The sequence below is a fragment of the Scardinius erythrophthalmus genome, assembly GCF_964197995.2.
Source record: "Scardinius erythrophthalmus genome assembly, chromosome: 13".
In the NCBI taxonomy this organism is placed as follows: Eukaryota; Metazoa; Chordata; class Actinopteri; order Cypriniformes; family Leuciscidae; genus Scardinius; species Scardinius erythrophthalmus.
In genome coordinates, this window is record NC_138233.1 from 34,355,970 (window position 1) to 34,373,516 (window position 17,547).

General features: G+C 40.2%; 1 protein-coding gene across 1 annotated transcript; it reads right to left on the minus strand.

The window, feature by feature from the left end:
- Positions 1-830: 830 nt before the first annotated feature.
- frmpd3 (FERM and PDZ domain containing 3) lies at positions 831-17,203 on the minus strand (the record flags this gene model as incomplete). Its single annotated transcript, XM_081382527.1, has 15 exons — positions 831-3,628; positions 4,017-4,859; positions 5,526-5,661; positions 5,871-6,050; positions 6,205-6,294; positions 6,623-6,749; positions 7,196-7,332; positions 7,428-7,547; positions 8,321-8,452; positions 9,724-9,831; positions 13,885-13,989; positions 15,016-15,061; positions 15,229-15,331; positions 16,690-16,844; positions 17,163-17,203. 15 exons carry the CDS (start codon positions 17,201-17,203, stop codon positions 831-833), a joined length of 5,121 nt encoding a protein of 1,706 aa, XP_081238653.1.
- Positions 17,204-17,547: the final 344 nt, after the last annotated feature.

The following is a 17,547-nucleotide window of genomic DNA, read 5'->3' on the forward strand; positions in this document are numbered from 1 at the left end:
CATTTTGGTCATAGATCAACCATTGTATCCATTCAATTAATATTCTGGTGAATTTGAATTTGCTACATTGTCTACCCTGGGCAGGTGTTTCCTTCCTCTATCTTGTTAGTGGGCTCTTGTGTTCATAAATATTCATTAAAAAAGTGTCAATTCAGACCCTTGCAGAGATACAAATCCAGACATTGTGAATATGATATTGTGAAAAGGGAGTATTTCATGTCACAACAAACAAAACTGAAAAGCAAGCACATTACCAAATTACCATTTCTCTCTCTATCTAATTTACAAAATCTGTTACCATTACTTTTTTCTGTGATTTTATGTTTTTAGATTATGTAGCTATAATGTCTACAGTAATTGTAATTGCAATAATGATAATATAATTTTTCCCATAATATATTATAGAAACCATTCTTAGGACACAAAATATCTAAGGCCCTATCCCCACCAGCCCTTCCCAAGGTCATTTTGTGATTTAGATATAGGAACAACTAAACATACAAAAACTAAGTCCATTTCACAGTACCCTTTCTCTAAGGACATGAGAGTGAACAGCCCTGTTGATCACCCATAATGCACAGGATCAGTTGTCCTTTTTTTTTTTTTTTTAATTCTGTGCACATATAATGTCAAAGATACTTTGTGAGTACAAGTTGGCACAATCTTCATAAACATATAACAGTAGATAGTTATGCAGTTATGGAATTTAGCAGGCAGTGAAAATAAAGGCGAGTAAAAATGTAAACCAATGAATGACCCGAAGACATTACTGCCAGAGTGTTGAGCAGCTGTCTTTCCGGCCTGCCCCACAATCTCGTGTAAATGAGTCATTACTTGCTGGGCAAGGTTTTGATAGAGCGATTAAGAGAGCCCATGTTAGTGGATGTATGGAGCTGAGGACTTGTACTCTTATTAGGGAGGCTACTAGAATGTCCCATTGCCTCTTCAGCAGCCCGAAGAAGAAGGGTGTAGTTGACAGCTACCTCCTCTACCTTACGTAAAAGCTGTAGTTTTTGAGTTTCAGATCGTACACTCCTGACCAACCGAATGAATGTATGAGTAAGGTTACACAGCACCTGGAAGCTAGCTGTGACGGCACTTAGCATTCGTGAGGGACTTTTCTCAACACTTGCCACTCGTCTACATGATGCCCTGAACTCTTTAAAACGGACTGCAAGTTCTTGCTTGTACTCTGCCAGTCTTGCAGGGGGGATACGAGGTTCCCCCTCTATTTGGGGACTAATGGCACACTGCCTTAAAATTGAGAGCAGCTCATTGGCATCAAGTTGTGCGTTTAGGAATCCATCAGGTAGCGAGAATATTTTGCCCTGCAAGGATTGTACTCTTGCCAAGCTAGTTTCCAGGTTCCCGCAGGCCCTCAGATCAATCCTCTGTGTTTGTGGCTCCTCTTCTTCCTCCTCCTCCTCCTCCTCCTCCACCTCCTCCTCCTCTTCACCACTGCAATCCTCTGCATGAAGTACCTGAAGAGTTTTGCTGACTACTGGCATTGCCCTTGAATCTAGATGCATTCCAGGCAATACCTGCAAGGGGATGGAATAAGACAGTTCATCTTTTTCACTGCTCTCATCAGCAGCTTCACATTTGCGATAACAGAAGCAGAAAGAGCAACATTTTTCTCTGTCCTCAGTATCCTCGCTTGGCAACCCTAGAACCTCAGCAGTACCCTCACGACTTTCCTGAATTAGCTCTTCTCCCTGAATAAAAAATATCCCTTTTTTCTTTGCATCCCCATCTTTAGTATGTAAAGGCTCCACTGGAGTTGGAAGTCTAAGTCCAGTGGCCCTCACTCTTTCCATTTCTTTCTCAAGGCTCTTTGCTTTTGTAGTTTTAACCTCAGCATACAGGGGAGTGCTGTCATTATTATCAATCTCCCCTATACTATATCTTCTTTGTAGCTTTTTATATTGCGGCGCACTCATGCATTCTGAATGGGTGGTGCAAGTAGGCAAGCATGATGTAGGTGTATCTCTAGGTTCCCTAGACTCAAGGCTTGTGGAGCGGATTCGAGTGGTTTTGATTTCCAAAGTTTGAGGTTTCCGTAATTCTCCTTGAGCATGTGGAGACTTCGGAATTGCTGGGGGTGTTTTAGAGATTGCCCTCTCTCTTCCTCTCTGATCAGTTGCAGAACCAACCGCTGTATCTGGGAGACGCATTCCACGGCACATTCTCTTACAATCGCAGCTGCGTCGCTGTTCTCTTGAGATCCCAGGAACTTTCTGTACAGGACTTGTGCGCAGTTGGCAGGCACAAGGGGTAAATGATGGAACAGGAGAGGATCCCTGTGGAATGAACTCTCCTTGTGATGTTTTAGGTTTTAGAAGCTCCTCCAGGAACTCTAGCTCGTACTGCCTGACTTTTTGAAGCTGTGCACGACGCTCATCTGTCTCTCTGCGCAAACGTGCTGGGAAAGTGGCTGAAATTAAGTTCCTAAAACTCAGGAATGGAGTACGCTGGGATTTGGCTTTGTTATTTGCCTGTTTCTTGTACTCGGCTCCTGGGATAGTTGCACCCTTTTCCACACAACCTAAGACGTGTGTTGGGTCTACCAGAACAGGCACACTTTTAGGGGTTTTCTGTGGTTCAACAGGGACTTTACTCTGGGAGTTCTCTGCCTTTGCCTCTGACATCTCTTTCTGTTCTGCTTTAACAGGCATAACTGGTGAGTACTTAGTTGGAGGCAGGGTGCTGGGCTTCACCAAGCTTGCATCAGATGTTTTCGTTGTGTTCTCTTTGTTGCTAGCTAACTGAAGTCCTTTGGCACGGAGACGCTCATCATCTGTGGGAGACGAGTGAAACACTACCACTTTTGGGGCCTGTGGATCTTTTAGACGCACCTGTGGCCCAGGCTCTGGTCGTACTGGACATGTGCAGAACAAGTCAGAAGCTGGCAGAAGGCCCTTTGAAATTGAAGGCTTCGTGGTCTCACTTGAGGCATTCTCGGCATCTTGGCACATATTTGTTGAACAAATTTTTGCAGATGCAGTTCTATCCACAGGCAAGAGAACCGGTAAGGCTATACTGGTAGTTTCTAGGGTAACTGTACCAGAGTCTTTTTCCTGGACACCTTCTGAGGTAATAGAGCTTGGTTGTTCTTTATCAGCAAGAGGCAATTGATCTGTGTTGACTTGGGGAGCACAAACTTGTTCTGATGCTTTTAGTTCTTCAGATGCCTGTTGTTCAGACTCTTCCAAACACTCTTTTACAGGGCCTTTTTCTGATTTTTCTATATCCTTCTCACTTTTTGTTTCATGGCTCTTCCCCTGCTCCACAGAGTTGTCAGAGGGACTAATTTCTTGACTGGGACAAACTTTCAAGGGCACAGTCTTACTTAAGATCACAGGCTTTGGTGGACACCCGCCACGGATCTGACTCATTGAAAAAGCCCCTCCCCCAATTGCTTGTGTTGTACAGCCAGGGATTGACAAGGGGAAGTCTCGTCGACTGAAAAGTCGCTCTTTGTTGATGTGGTGGGCAAATAGATATGCCTGGTTCTGATGCTGCTTCATGGCAGACACCATCTCAGACACATCAGTTAGCTCTGATGAATTTGTCTCATGTCCAGAGTCTAGGGATGATTCAGGGGTTATGGCAGCAAGCACAATCAACCCTGTAAGGGAACAGAAACAAAACACAACCATGCTCGTAAGAAATCACGTAAGCTCTTGTCACTTCAGGTAAGCAAAATTACAGAGACAATATACTGTTGTTCTAACAAAATTAAATATTAAACTAATCTAAAAATGTTGTAAATGTTGTTGAGGAGTAGTTAACACTGCATTGACGCTTGTTTTGGGACGGTCTAGCTTCATATGTCAGGCTACTATAATTCCAAGATAATTTCAGGCTACTATAATTTGAAGATAATTTATCAAAAAGTGCACAAACCACTAATTTTAAATGAATACTTATGATTTAAAATTTGCTTGACTTTCAAAAGTTTAATTTACTCATAGACATGGTAAATAACCTGCACTTTTAAAAGTACATATGTCCACCTGCTGTCTGTGGTGTCTGCTGGTGATGGTGTGGGTAATCCTCCGATGCAGCTAGTGCTTCCAGTGCCTGGAGGGTGGATACTAATGCATCATCTAACTCCTGAGCATGGTCTTGAACTGTCCTAGTGGTCACATTGTCAATCAGTGTTACAGGAACTTCCTCTTGACCCTCTGCCACAGCAGCAGAGGCTTTGATTCCTTTCCGCCCCTTTTTCGGGTCATCTTCGTCAGAGCTGTTATCACGAAACCCTGGGGGTGGAGCTGCTATGCCAGGAGGGGGAGGCTGCAACTTTCCTCCTCCATCATCCAGCTCTTCATCTTCCTCATTCCCAGGTAGTGGTAAGGCAATGAGATCAACAGCAGCTCCTTCACGAGAAGCACATGCATTTTTGCACTGCTGCAAAATGAGTCTTCCAGCCTCCCCAGTGTCCGAAATCAAACCTTCAGCTTGGAGTTTTGCCTTGCAGGAGTCACAGAAAAACCTCTGAGTAGGCTCCATTGTTTTCGCTCTGCTCCTGAAGCTTGAACTGTCACCAGTGGGACCATCTTGTTCAGCCACAGATTCAGTGCTCTTTAGAGTGGGGTCAGACTTTGTGCGTGAGCGACTCTGTACCTGTGAGATAAGGTTCTCATTAATGTCAAGCTCCTGCTCTGCTTGTATCTGAAGGTCTTGCATCTGTTGTTGCTCTTTTAAATGGATGTGACACAGGCCAAGGTGCTGAGATATGGGTGATGCTGATGTCTTCTGTGTTGCCTCTCTGGACGCCCCCTCTCTCTCTTCGCGACGACTCCCACTTAACACAGTGGCTCCAGAGCGGAATTGGGCATGGGAGCTTCTGGAATCTAAAGGACAGAACTGTCTGAGTGGTTGAACGAGTAGAAAACATGATGGATGTGAATGAGTCCAGATGACAAACGTGAATCTGTTGAGTTCTCAGAGATGGAAAAAAAGCCTTGGGGATGTGATGGTATGCTGTGATCTTTCTCATTGGCAGACCACAGGAGACGCCAACATCCAATACATGGTTTTGTGATACAATACAATATATACTGAACTTTCAGATATATGAATTTATCTAGATCAGAATTTCCGCCACACGCACATAAACTGACACAAGATGAAGATGGAGAGCTCAAGACGATGGAGAGGTCAAGCTGGAATTATGAATGATAGCCATGATAAATCCTTAAAATAATCAGAAATTCCTTTTGGAAGAAATCTGATGAATTCATGTCATGATTTATTGATTGATTTTTCTCACTATTAGAAACAACTTAATGACCAGCATATATTTTAGATACCACCATGGACATGTTCTCATCATTATTACATATATTTTGCTTTGAAATGTCCCAAGCTGCATATGTAATACAACATATTTTAGTTCCTCTTGTCATTGAAAGATGAAAGCAAAGCAAATGCACTTTCAGAAAATGAAATGCAATGACTTTTTTATATATATATATATATATTTTAATGAAATTGCAACAATAACATTTTTAACATACCTGCCTTGATCATATAAGGCTGACCAGGTATCCTGCAGTAGATTGTCCTTTTAGGGTCCACAAATAGCTTGTAATAGCCAGAGATCAAACAGGCAAAGTTTGATGCATCTGGCCACTCCATTAACAAGACCAAAGGCTACAATAATTAGTATGGAAACATATATTAGTATAGTATTACATTTAAGAATGTTATATATTGCAATACTGTTTCTCTCTCTCTCTCTCTCACACACACACACATACACACACACACACACACACACACACACACACACACACACCATAGGGTTAAAACTATAATATAAATTCATTCAGCTTTTTTCATTTGCATTTTTTTTTCCACACCTTTGCTTCCAGAATAACAACTTCAACACGGGCTACCCCGTGATGCTCTCTAAAGAGCTGGACTTTGGCCACGCGGCTGAACTCTGCTAAAACAGTTGTTAGGTTGTTCTTCAGGTCAATTACATGACTGATACCGTGTCTCGGGCCAACCAACAATGTAGTGGCTGACTGCTTCTCATCCTTTCAATAGAAAAAGAAAACAATCAGATTTTTTTTTTTTAATCTATTGAGATATTAAAACATTTTTGTAAATCTTTAAAATCAGTGCAAAAATGTAAAGATTATTTGTATATTTTTGATTATTGGTTGAGAAGCTATGTCAGATTCATGTTACCAAGCCAACTGTGTGAAACAAGAAGCCTCCAAATGGCGGGAGATCATTCAAGACACGCATATACTGTAGTTTTCCTTGAAGAGAAGAAACCTGCATGGATGAAGAGAAAATAAAGCTGGTGAGTTGCGCAAGTGCACAGAGGGTGATATTCTAGCCAGCAGATGGCAATGTTTCGCTGCTATAAGGTGTGCGATGGCTATAAATGATCAGTATGTAGAAATTAATTGAACACAGCATATCTCTATTCCAATATTACACATTTCAGATATGCTCTTAGGTCATAAAATTTACACAAATACACAAAAAAAAACCTATATTCTGCATTAGATGACATAAATGGTTTCTTAAGTCACATTTGAAAAGAAAGCATTCTATTTAAGATTTATTTGACCCAAATATTCTTAGTAACCAGATATACCTTGTTACCAGCTGGTGGAGGATGCTGATATGTCTTCAACAGCTGTGAGAGAGTCTTGCAGACGTTTTTCTCCTTGACGGTTGGCAACAGAGTCAAAGGAAGGAAAGGTTCCAAACCCCATTCTTTCCTAAAGAAAATTAGGCAGGTTTAAAGCATGCAACCAGCTACAAGACCTTATAGTACACTTTGATGGTTTTATCAGCGTCATCTGCCACTGGTGGATAACAGCTTATTTTCGGTATAAACGTATATCAAGTCAAGTCAAGTTTATTTATATAGCGCTTTTCACAACATAGATTGTATCAAAACAGCTTCACAGTAATAAATTAAAACAATACATCAATGTTTGTTTCTAGTGGAACGTCCACGTTTGGTAATGCTGATCAATAGTATCGTTGATTGATTAATTAAATAAAATATCCCCAAATATCCAGAAAATGAATATATGTTGCCTATGTTGTATATGTTGCCTATGGTTACAACATGTGTGTTTCTGTGGAAAAAGAAGGCTAAAGTCCTGTTCACACGAAGATTCTGTCATTATTCAAAATTCATGCATGCTTTAAGACTTACTCGACGTGCTTTAGAGAAATCTTCTGATTGGGTCTCGCCATGGACACAGTGATGTAGATGTGAAGGGCTGCCAACCTAAGTGTAACGTCGGACTTCCAATCCATTCCATATCGCTCTTTAATGACGTCATTGCGGCTCTGTGGGAATTCAGAACAAACAATAGATCAAAAGGCTTTATACTAATACCAGACTACCTAATGTGAACATTAGTTTGACTCATGACTAAATCCACCTGTATGTAGAGGTACTCAAATGCTGCGGGGTCTCTCCTCAGTAAGTCAGCAGGGTCCTTTGGGAAGAAGCAAATGCGGAAAAGACACTTCATTCCTTGGAAGTAGGTCCTGTGAACTACCTGAAAATATAGAGGAAAATGAGAATTCAGAATTTATTATAGAATTCACCTTTAAAATATTGATACTTTGCAGTCACATGATATCTGGCGGGCAACAAACGCGGTTAGTGCATCCAATCACACAACAACTATCTGACATGTCGTGTACACCTCAAAACACCAACTTTTGTATATTAAAACTGATTAGTTTACTGGATTTCGTTGCTAGAGAATGACGTTCTTGCCCGCCAGCCAATACAACTGACGTCACGTGCAAAGTATCAATAGCACTAACAAACATTCCAGTTCTAAATTGTCACATTCCATTCCTTATGCAAGTAAGGTTATGTGCTGCTGGCAGCCATATCAAATTTAATTCAGCGTCACGTAATTTAGGTTTTCATAGTTCTTAATGACAAAACAGTTGCACTGTATATTTATATTTGACGACATCCATAAGTCTGAGACCACACTCAAAATAAAATCCATGATTCAAAACCAGTGAATACGGAACAATGGAATTAGCAACTGAGCATTTGAATTGAGCAACAAGATGCTCTTTGGAATATTTTCAAATCATGCTGCGTACCATGGATCACTGGTATTTAATTACCATTAAATGCAAATTAATTTAAATTACGTTTTTTTTTTTTTTTACGTGCGTTGTTTGTTGCAACTCGCCATAGGAAGCTAGTGTACCTTGTACCACACATTTAAGTATTTCTCTTAAACCCTTTGAACTTTAGAGTGAAGGTAATGCATCCGTCATTGGTTTTTGGGTGGCATTTACTCACATGAGACAGTGGCTGGTTTTCCTGGAGCAGATGCAGCCTCTGATTCTGGGCCAGTCCACCGGACTCCAGCACCAAAGCAAAATGCTCAATATAGCGTAGAGAAAGGCGATCCTGCAGCGATGATATCACATCCTGTGGCAAAAGGGAAAAGTGGTTTGATTGGTTGGTGTTATTAGCCCCTAAGGCTAAAATCATGAGTTCTGCTATATTACAATATCTCAGATATGCAATGCAAAGTAAATATAGTGGAAAGCATTGGCATCAGCAGTGTGTAAACTACAGGAGGATGGGCTTGACATTTCCATCAGTGATAAAGCATTGAAACCAGCACTCTTAATCACTGTACCCCGCTCTGAGAATATCTGTCACTGGAGACAAATGCATGAGGGTTTCTACTGACTAGTGGCTTTACTTCTGAAAAGACTCCAAATATTTGATGAGGTTTCCATGTGACTAAAGCAAATGCTGTGCTTCAAATGCGTGCTTGTCTGGAGCGTACTGACCAGTGTGAAGTGATACATTATATACTTAGTGTTTGATGATAGTAACTCTCGCAATGGGAGATAGACAGATTACTGTGTTGTGTACTGTCTGTCACCAGGATTGAGATAATCTGTTTGGTGATATTGACCAAAGGCTGAAGATATCATCTCGGGAAGGATTGTGAAAAATGTGAACCTCGCTGTGAAACCACAAATGTAGGAAAGGCAAAAAACTTACTAGGTTTAATGCCATTTAATCTTGTTTATTTACATCATTATCAGTACTTTGATATTGATAGTACCGGATATATAGGTTTCCTGTTTGGCTTGAACTTTCAAAAATGTATAGATCCTTTGATGCTGATGTAATTGTAAAAGTTGTGTTTTACATGTTTCAATTGATTATAGCCCCTAGAAAAAATGCAATTCACCTTTTTTTTTAAATCTACAATCTATATTATGTAGATTTAAAAGAAAATGTCAATCTTACAAGATCAGCTCTGCAAATGAAAAGTGCTGACATGTTTTTCCTCTTTTGCTTTCAGAATGAAATGTAATAAGGTTGGCTAATGAATTTTCTAAACCAAGTTAAAACTTAAATGTGCTGGTGTCAGTTCGGTTATAGAATGCTGCGTTGCCATACTAACCATTAGCATCTGTTCTAGGGAGTCTTGTTTTGTGTGAAACATGACAGGGGATTGAAGATGAACATAAACGTACAAATGCCTTCCATGCACAACAATGTATTTTCTTTGTTTGTGTTATACCTGCCCAGGGACTATGGATGTAAATTAGCAATACTACAATCTAGCATGTTCATTAACATGCATTAAATAAACAAACAAAATTAAAATAAATTCATAGGTGAATTCCCCCCATTGTGTTTCTTGTAACAGGGAACAGTTTTCCCATAACACTCACCCTAACAGTGGTGCGGCTGTCAAATGTAAAGGATTTGATCTGTCCATTTTCCAGAAACACCTTCAACACATTTGGTATCAGAAGCAGAGACTCGTCTTTAAGCATGGTCTAAAAAAACAGAGGGGAGAAAGAAGGAAGAAGCAGTCAGTGAACATTGGATGAGATATTAAGGAAAGAATATCCTAAGGATCTTCTAAGAGTCAAAGAAAGAATATAGAAACACATGAGAGGACTTAGACGCTTTTCTTTAAGGTTTTCCATTCAGTTAAAGTCTAAAACAATGGTTAAAGGGAAGATCTTTGTCTAACTCCTATGCAATAATTTTTAATGAATTGGAAATATGACCAAAACTACATACACATTATTACTCATTAAGAATTAAGCATTAGTTGTATCACATCCATTCCATATCCAATACGAAACCATGTTCTATAAACAAACACTGAATTCAGTTGCAGCATATATTTGTAGCAAAAAGAGGAAATCTTCAAGGCATCTACTTTCTATCCAATAAAAAGTTAAAGGTGCACTAAGTCATTTTTTGTATATGTTGAATTGGCTCATTCATTTTACTGGTTCTAAAGCCTACAGCCATGCTGTCATCGCCAAAACCAGAACCGACTCCAAATCATCGATCCTCATTAAACTGAAATGGTATGCTGTCTTTGAGTCACCAGATCCATGTGTCACTGAACTAAAATGTCTCGGGGCATTAATAGAAGTACACTGTACTGAGTTTGACCTCATGGCAGAGCCTTCAAAGTTTCCTGGAGAGGGTTTCTAATTCACATCAACTAACAGAGAGCCTTAAGGTTCAGTGCTTGGCGCCTTCCTCTTTAGAGTAGAAAAATCAGACCCTACATGGCTGAATACGCTGCACAGCTATTGTGCAGACTCTTGTCATCTCAAGACTGGACTACTGCAGTGCTCTGTTGGCCAGTGATACAGAACACAGCAATGGGTCCGGTTTTTAAATCAACCCAAAAAGGTCCATGTCACACCCGTCCTAGTCTCACCGTTCCTTTCTGTGGTGGAACAAACTTCCAGACTCCACATGAATGTTTGCTAAATGAATAAATATAAATCTTTCTGAACAACCAAAGACAACAACTTTAGATGTTATCTTGACAGCTGTCGCCGAAGATGCAGTAAATTGTAAAAAGAAATGTCCTATTTAGATGCATAACTGTCACCCATATTAATTTATCTTATGATGTAAAGTGCCAGATAACAATGAAGTCAAGTGAATTGTATTTTCTGATTTTTATGCCACTGATGTGACTATCATTTGAATCATATTTGCATACGACTTAGAAAAAGTGGGGGGAAATGACTTAGTGCACCTTGAAGTGAGTGAGAAACCTTGAAGGCAGTTGTGTATGAAGAATGAGAGGTCATTAAGTTTAGTAGCATCCCGACACCTGCGTCATATTGATTTGTACCACGTTCCATGTTGTTGTGGGAGTACGTGAGACATAAGGTTTACTTTCTATCAGCTGTCCACTGATCTTCCACTGAGTATCAATAACGATTTCATGTAATCAAATGCTGACATTCATGGGTGTATCAGACCTCATTCAAAGTTTCTATATAATCGATTCAGTACGTTTGGCAATTGTTTTACCCAAAGGCTTTAGGCTTGCTTCTGGAAACGTGTAAAATGGCACTTTAAACAACAAATACAGAATGGAAACAAATAAGCAAGCATCAATTTGGCATGTCATTTGGGACCATGTTATGACATGTGGTGAAGTGAGCAGGTTGGCTAACTCCGTTTCATACATTCAGCACAATCCCAATCAATTGCTCGTTAGCTACGGCGTGAGATGATGTGATATGAATAATAAGTCCCACGTTGGCATTTGTCTTTAAGCCTAACCCCCTTAATAAAACGTTTACACTGCTTATGTACTCTATGCTGACAGGCGAGTTTTAATGGAGAAAGCCCTGCTGGCCCCTGCTGATCACACAAGATGGATTGACATGATTAGAGGAGGCTCAGGTGAGGGTGGTTTGCTCTTTACCGATTTTGGCCCTCTAGGCCTGATCAGCAAGTTTCTTCTTCCAGGAGAGCTGCACACCCCTCCCATCGGTCCGCTTTATTAAATTGGTGCGACCAGCACCCAAGGGTGTAGTGTTGACTCTTCCTTGCTCACAAGGCAGATATCAAACTGTATGGGACATAATCCATGGACATTGACATTAACATGGGTGCTATCGACCCATGTTCACCAAGAGGAGATGGCAGCTGTAGTGCTAATGAAAAGCTACGAATGAATGAATGTCTAGTAACAACATTAAAGGTTATGGGGAGGCTGAGTCTTTCTTTAGATGCAATGCAACCTTATTCTATTAGTTTAGTAGGCTGGAATTGTTAAAAGGAAGCTGACACTAATTTCCTCCACGTAACTGTTACCCTAAACATCTCAATCGGAACCAGAGGGAATTGACCTATCAGTAAGCCCTGCCCCTCTTAGTTACTGTTGCTAACTCGGACAAACAAACAGAGTTGCTAACTGTTTTACAATGACAGCCGTCAGTGTGAAAACATTGCCCCAAGGTGTTTTTGATCAATTTTAGACACAGAAGGACCACTTCTCGTCAAGGAGCATTCAGGCGGGACTCAGATATGCCATGGAGGGATATATATAAGATTTTAAAATAAAATGTTTGATAACAAGATTAATTTGGAAGTGAGGGTTTAGACATCACAATGCAAGTGGGAGAAGCCTCATGTTACGGTCCTCACGGTCGCAGATGACAACATCCAGGATCAACACTGTTCATGTAGGGTAAGATTAAATTAACTTACATTTAATCAGTATACATTTAATTAATATAGAGAGGCACTGAATTGTAGACCTTCGTTTGTGTGTTTTTGACCTATACTGTACATGATGTGAGAACAGTTAGCTATTTAGGTTTGTACGTTACACATGGACTCACTAACTTCACTAACTGGACTAACTTCAATTGTAACTTAATAAGAGTATGGCAACCAGAAAATGAACGTTTTCATCTTCATTGGGGTTGAATCCTTAGGGAACCAGGTTACTGCGCCCACATCATTGTTATAAATAAACTGGGCTTTAGTCGTATTGCACAGATAATTGGTCCGTTCACGCAAATCTTATCACACTTTTGAAACATGCTGGTGAACAGTACAGGGATTCAATACATGAATACACATGCCCATCCTCTCGGGATACCTGAAATCAGTGTTACAAGTACCCCAGGCACATAGTTTTATCATTTTTGTAGCATAAACACCATCAAACCGATGAGAGCTTCGGATTTTCCAATGTTTCTCTATGGCGCTGAAACCTAAAGATGTCCGAGTTCCAGTCCCCGTGCAAATGATACTCAACTGCCATTGGCTCATCTGCATTAGAGGGAATGGGCTTACCGATAGGTCAATTATTCAAAGCACCTGCTGTTAGAATTTCCTTTCAATAGCCATGAATTGCTTCAATTCAGAAACATAGTTACATAGTTGCCATACTGTTGCATTTGTGTTCAAGTCAGTCTACTGTAAATTCAAAGAAATCTCAGCAAACAAACTAGGATGCATATGCAATTCATAAAAAGAACATCTGTCAAAATCTGCCCGACTGACATCTTTGCAAATCTACCCTACGAATATGAAAAAGAGAAAAAACTAGAGCCCTTTCATTCCAACCAAACCATGCGTAGCCAATTCCAAGCCCTGTGTTTTCATGTATGTACTTTAATATAGTCTTGAAGATGAAATCACAGAAGAAGTGAACGTTTTGAATTTATCCTTTTAGCTTTTCGAAATGGAGGACCACATCTAGATTAAGGAAGCACAATAGGAGAGGGATTTCCGCATTGCCCCTCTGGGTAATAAACCTGCAGTCTGATGAAATGAGATGAGATGTGGAGGGAATCGCACTTCAGTATTTAAACTCTGAAATGACAGCCATGTCACTCTCAAAAGGAGACACTAGGGATGGACACATTCACTTTGCCTTTGGAAATAATAACAATTATAATCATAAACAGACCATGAACAGTCATGTCACAAAATACCTTGAGACCGTTCGACAAACTCAATCCAGGTCTCATTTCAGCACATAAGGAAAGCTGTGTTAGCACAGATGTGACTGGGGTGTGATGTGAGCAAGAGGCAGCAGCACATACTGAGTCTGGGTCGCTGATGGACACTTGCTCAGAAAAGCGCACTTTGGGGGGATTGGTTCGCAGACGAGCTTTCTTGGCTGCACTTATGAAGGCAGACTTAGGTGACTAAGGAAAGACAAAGGGAGGGTGGGAAGAAAGAAAGAAATAGACAGGAAAACTGAAGTTATTTAGAGTTAAAAGCTTTAAACATAACAAAAATATTCTTATATATTTACTTGAAATCGAGTTGTGTAAGATGTAAGATTTGTTTCTGGTAATATATCCCCATTGGAAAATAGTTTTTCTTTTCTTTTTTTTTTACACATTTTTGTAATGCTTAAAACTAGACAAAAAATTGCAATTGGGATAAGAAAAACCTAATTCAAGATATATTCTCTGCAAACTTATTCTCTCTTAATCATCTCAAGTAAAAAAACACACAAAAAACATGCAAACTTAAGACATTTTTTTTACTGGAAAACAAGACAAAAATTAATACAATTATATCTAGGAGTGTATATTCGAAATCTTTGAATACATTTTGGGAATTCGCTTAGACTGCAAAAGCCCATACTTCAGGCCTTCAATGCAATTTTATCATTGATTAATTTGCATAGAATATCTAATGTGTTTACTGTATATGCTGATTATTCTGTTTTAATATCATGGTCTGGTTGTACCACTGGAGCTGTATACACAAAGGATCAGTTTTTTCTTGTCAACAGCTGAGGATTTGATTCGGCTCCGCAAGCTCAGTAGCAAACAGGTCAAAGTTAAAATTGTTTAAACTTTTAAACGCTGCTACAGCGCTCGACCTGCATGCAATGTGGCAGCATGGTTAATGCTGTGGCTTGGTACTTTGCTCCACTGAGCTCAAGGCATTGGAGAATGTTGACACAAATCATGTGGGCCTTAAAAGAGACATTTCACATTTTCACTACTGAGCTTTAGTCTCAATGCACTAATTATATAAGAATGTAACTTTGGCACAAAGCAAATGGTGTGTTTTTGTACACAAAGCTACACCTAAATTTTAAATTCCAGTAAAAATGTACAGACAATATTGAAATTGGCATAGTAGTTTGACAATGGCACTGAAAGGGACTGATTTAATGTAATTTTGATCGGAGAAGACATAATGTCCTTAACTACCTGTTGTGGTTGAAGCACAGTGAGAACAATCGAATCCTTGCACCGCCTGCAGAAGAAAAAGACATTTTGGCTAGTGAGCTGCAGAATGTAAAAAGAGTGTCTTATCTGAAATGAAGTCTCTTATCTGATGGAGACACATGGAATAGAATTATATTAAGCACAGTCATGCGTCCAGACAAGGCCCTTCCCTCTGGTGACAGTAAAGGGTGTTACCTTACAAGGTCTATGACTTTCTCCCGGGGCGCGTCGCTCACGAGTTCCTGGTTGATGGCTAGGATCTGATCTCCGGGGTAAAGCTTGCCACTTGATGGTCCGTCTGTAAATGAGACATGTTAGAAACTTGTGTCGTACTTAGTGCCTGATAGAGTTGATTAGTTAAAGTGCCCCTATTGTGCTTTTTCGAATATTACCTCTCATGTATTGTGTAATACTAGGTGTTTGTGAATGTAAAAGGTCTGCAAAGTTTTAAAGATCAAAGTGCACAACAAATAAAGTTATTGTTTCCCAAAAGAAAGAATCGATTCTAAACTGCTGAAATGAGTCATCAGCAATTCCAGTTTTACTTCCTGTTACATACCTATGGTACAATCAAACAAATTTGCATAATGTCAGTCCGGTTGGCTGCCCGCGGACAACGTCTACATTGACCCGCCCTCAAACGCTGTAGTTTGTAGACCTCACTCAAAAGCTGAGGTCTGGAAGTGTTTGATTCATGTTGTCAACGTGTTGAAAATATGCTGTTTTCAGCACTGTGAATCCACTTTACATGCACTTCATACGGATGACTCACTCTGGAATTGATAGGTTAAAACCGACGCCATTGTTTGTATCAATGACGCCTCTGGAGCTGAAATTCAGATATGGTATTAGGCAACTCGTTTCCGACACGCTCTGTAAGCGGTAGACCAATCACAACAGACAGGGCCATCTGACCAATCAGAACAGAGTAAACCAATCACAACAGACTGGGCCGTCTGACCAATCAGAACAGAGTAGACCAATCACAACAGACTGGGCCGTCTTACCAATCAGAGCAGAGTAGACCAATCACAACAGACAGGGCCATCTGACCAATCAGAACAGAGTAAAGCAATCACAACACACTGGGCCATCTGACCAATCAGAGCAGAGTAGACCAATCACAACAGACTGGGCTGTCTGACCAATCAGAGCAGAGTAGCTTTCGGTAAGGAGGTGTTTAGAGAGATCTTTGAATGAACCGTTTTCAGACTCTTTGAGAAATGAGGTGATGTGCAATGTACATTATGAGGAAAATTCAATTAAATCTTGGATGCATGTAAACCTAATGTTGGAGACTCCAAAACAAAATTAAGAACCTTTAAAATAGCATAATAAGGGCACTTTAAAACCCCTAACATTCTTGTCTTCTGCTTCTCGTCTTAAAATATATGTTGATATATCACAAAATCATATTAGTCACACTTCTTTCCTAAGGCAGTTGCAATAACCTGTCCTACAGTGGATTTTCACACTTATCTTATCAAGGCATCAAATAGAAAAATAATCATACACCTCAAGTATCTGAATTCCCATTTGATTAAAGACATCTAAAATCTGAACAACTCAAAAGCCTTTAAAAAGAGATGAAGCTGATTGGCTGGCACAGCAGAGCCAGGGGACAACAGACATCTGGCCCATAGAGACATGTCTTACCCGCTGAGACAGAGCGAACAACGACAGGCCGTTCGCTGCCGGCAATGAAACCAAAGCCGTGGCTTGGATGGCGTTGGATGCAGACCTGTCGAGTTGAGCCAGGAGTCAGGCTACCACTGTCCATGCCATCCTGACTGTCCTCTAACATCACAGAGCTGAGAAACAAGACAACAGAGTGCTCCAGTATCCATGAAGTGAATCTCATTTCTGCAGTGACACGAATGGTAAACATGCTTTTTATTGTCCAATATTTGCATAACTACCCCAGCACAAGGACCAGCAATTGCATTTATACAGAGTGTTTTCTCAGTATCTCACATAACAGCTGGTCAATAATAAAAACATCAATGCTTTGTGCCATTATTTTGATTCAGTGTTGAGTAGACGAGGTTTCCTCGCTGCGTGTGTGGAGATAAGGTAATGCCTCTTTTATGATGCCTCATTTGACATAAGAGGATTATTAATGACTGCACCTGTCATATTCCTCTGTGTGCCCATCCTGGACCCGGGCCATCCCCTGAAAGGACAGAACCGGACTGGGTGAACCGCTTCAGGAGGCTGGCTCTGTTTTGTACACATTCACCTGGGAGGACAAAGATGAGAGAAGATGAGTTATAATTGATAAGAGTTCTTATCATGCATTTTTTTATGATTCACACATTTTTTCCCGCTTCATATAGGCACAACAATACTCCATTTCACAAATAAATGTATTACAGTGTATCAAAACTGCTTCCACTTGCCTACCCATAACATGAATTTCCAGGGTTTTTCATTGAGTTGTAACACCTGCTTCTCATTTCTTTGATTAGTTTGCTTTTGTAAATCTAGCCTTGTGTTTGTTCTGTTTGGGGTCTG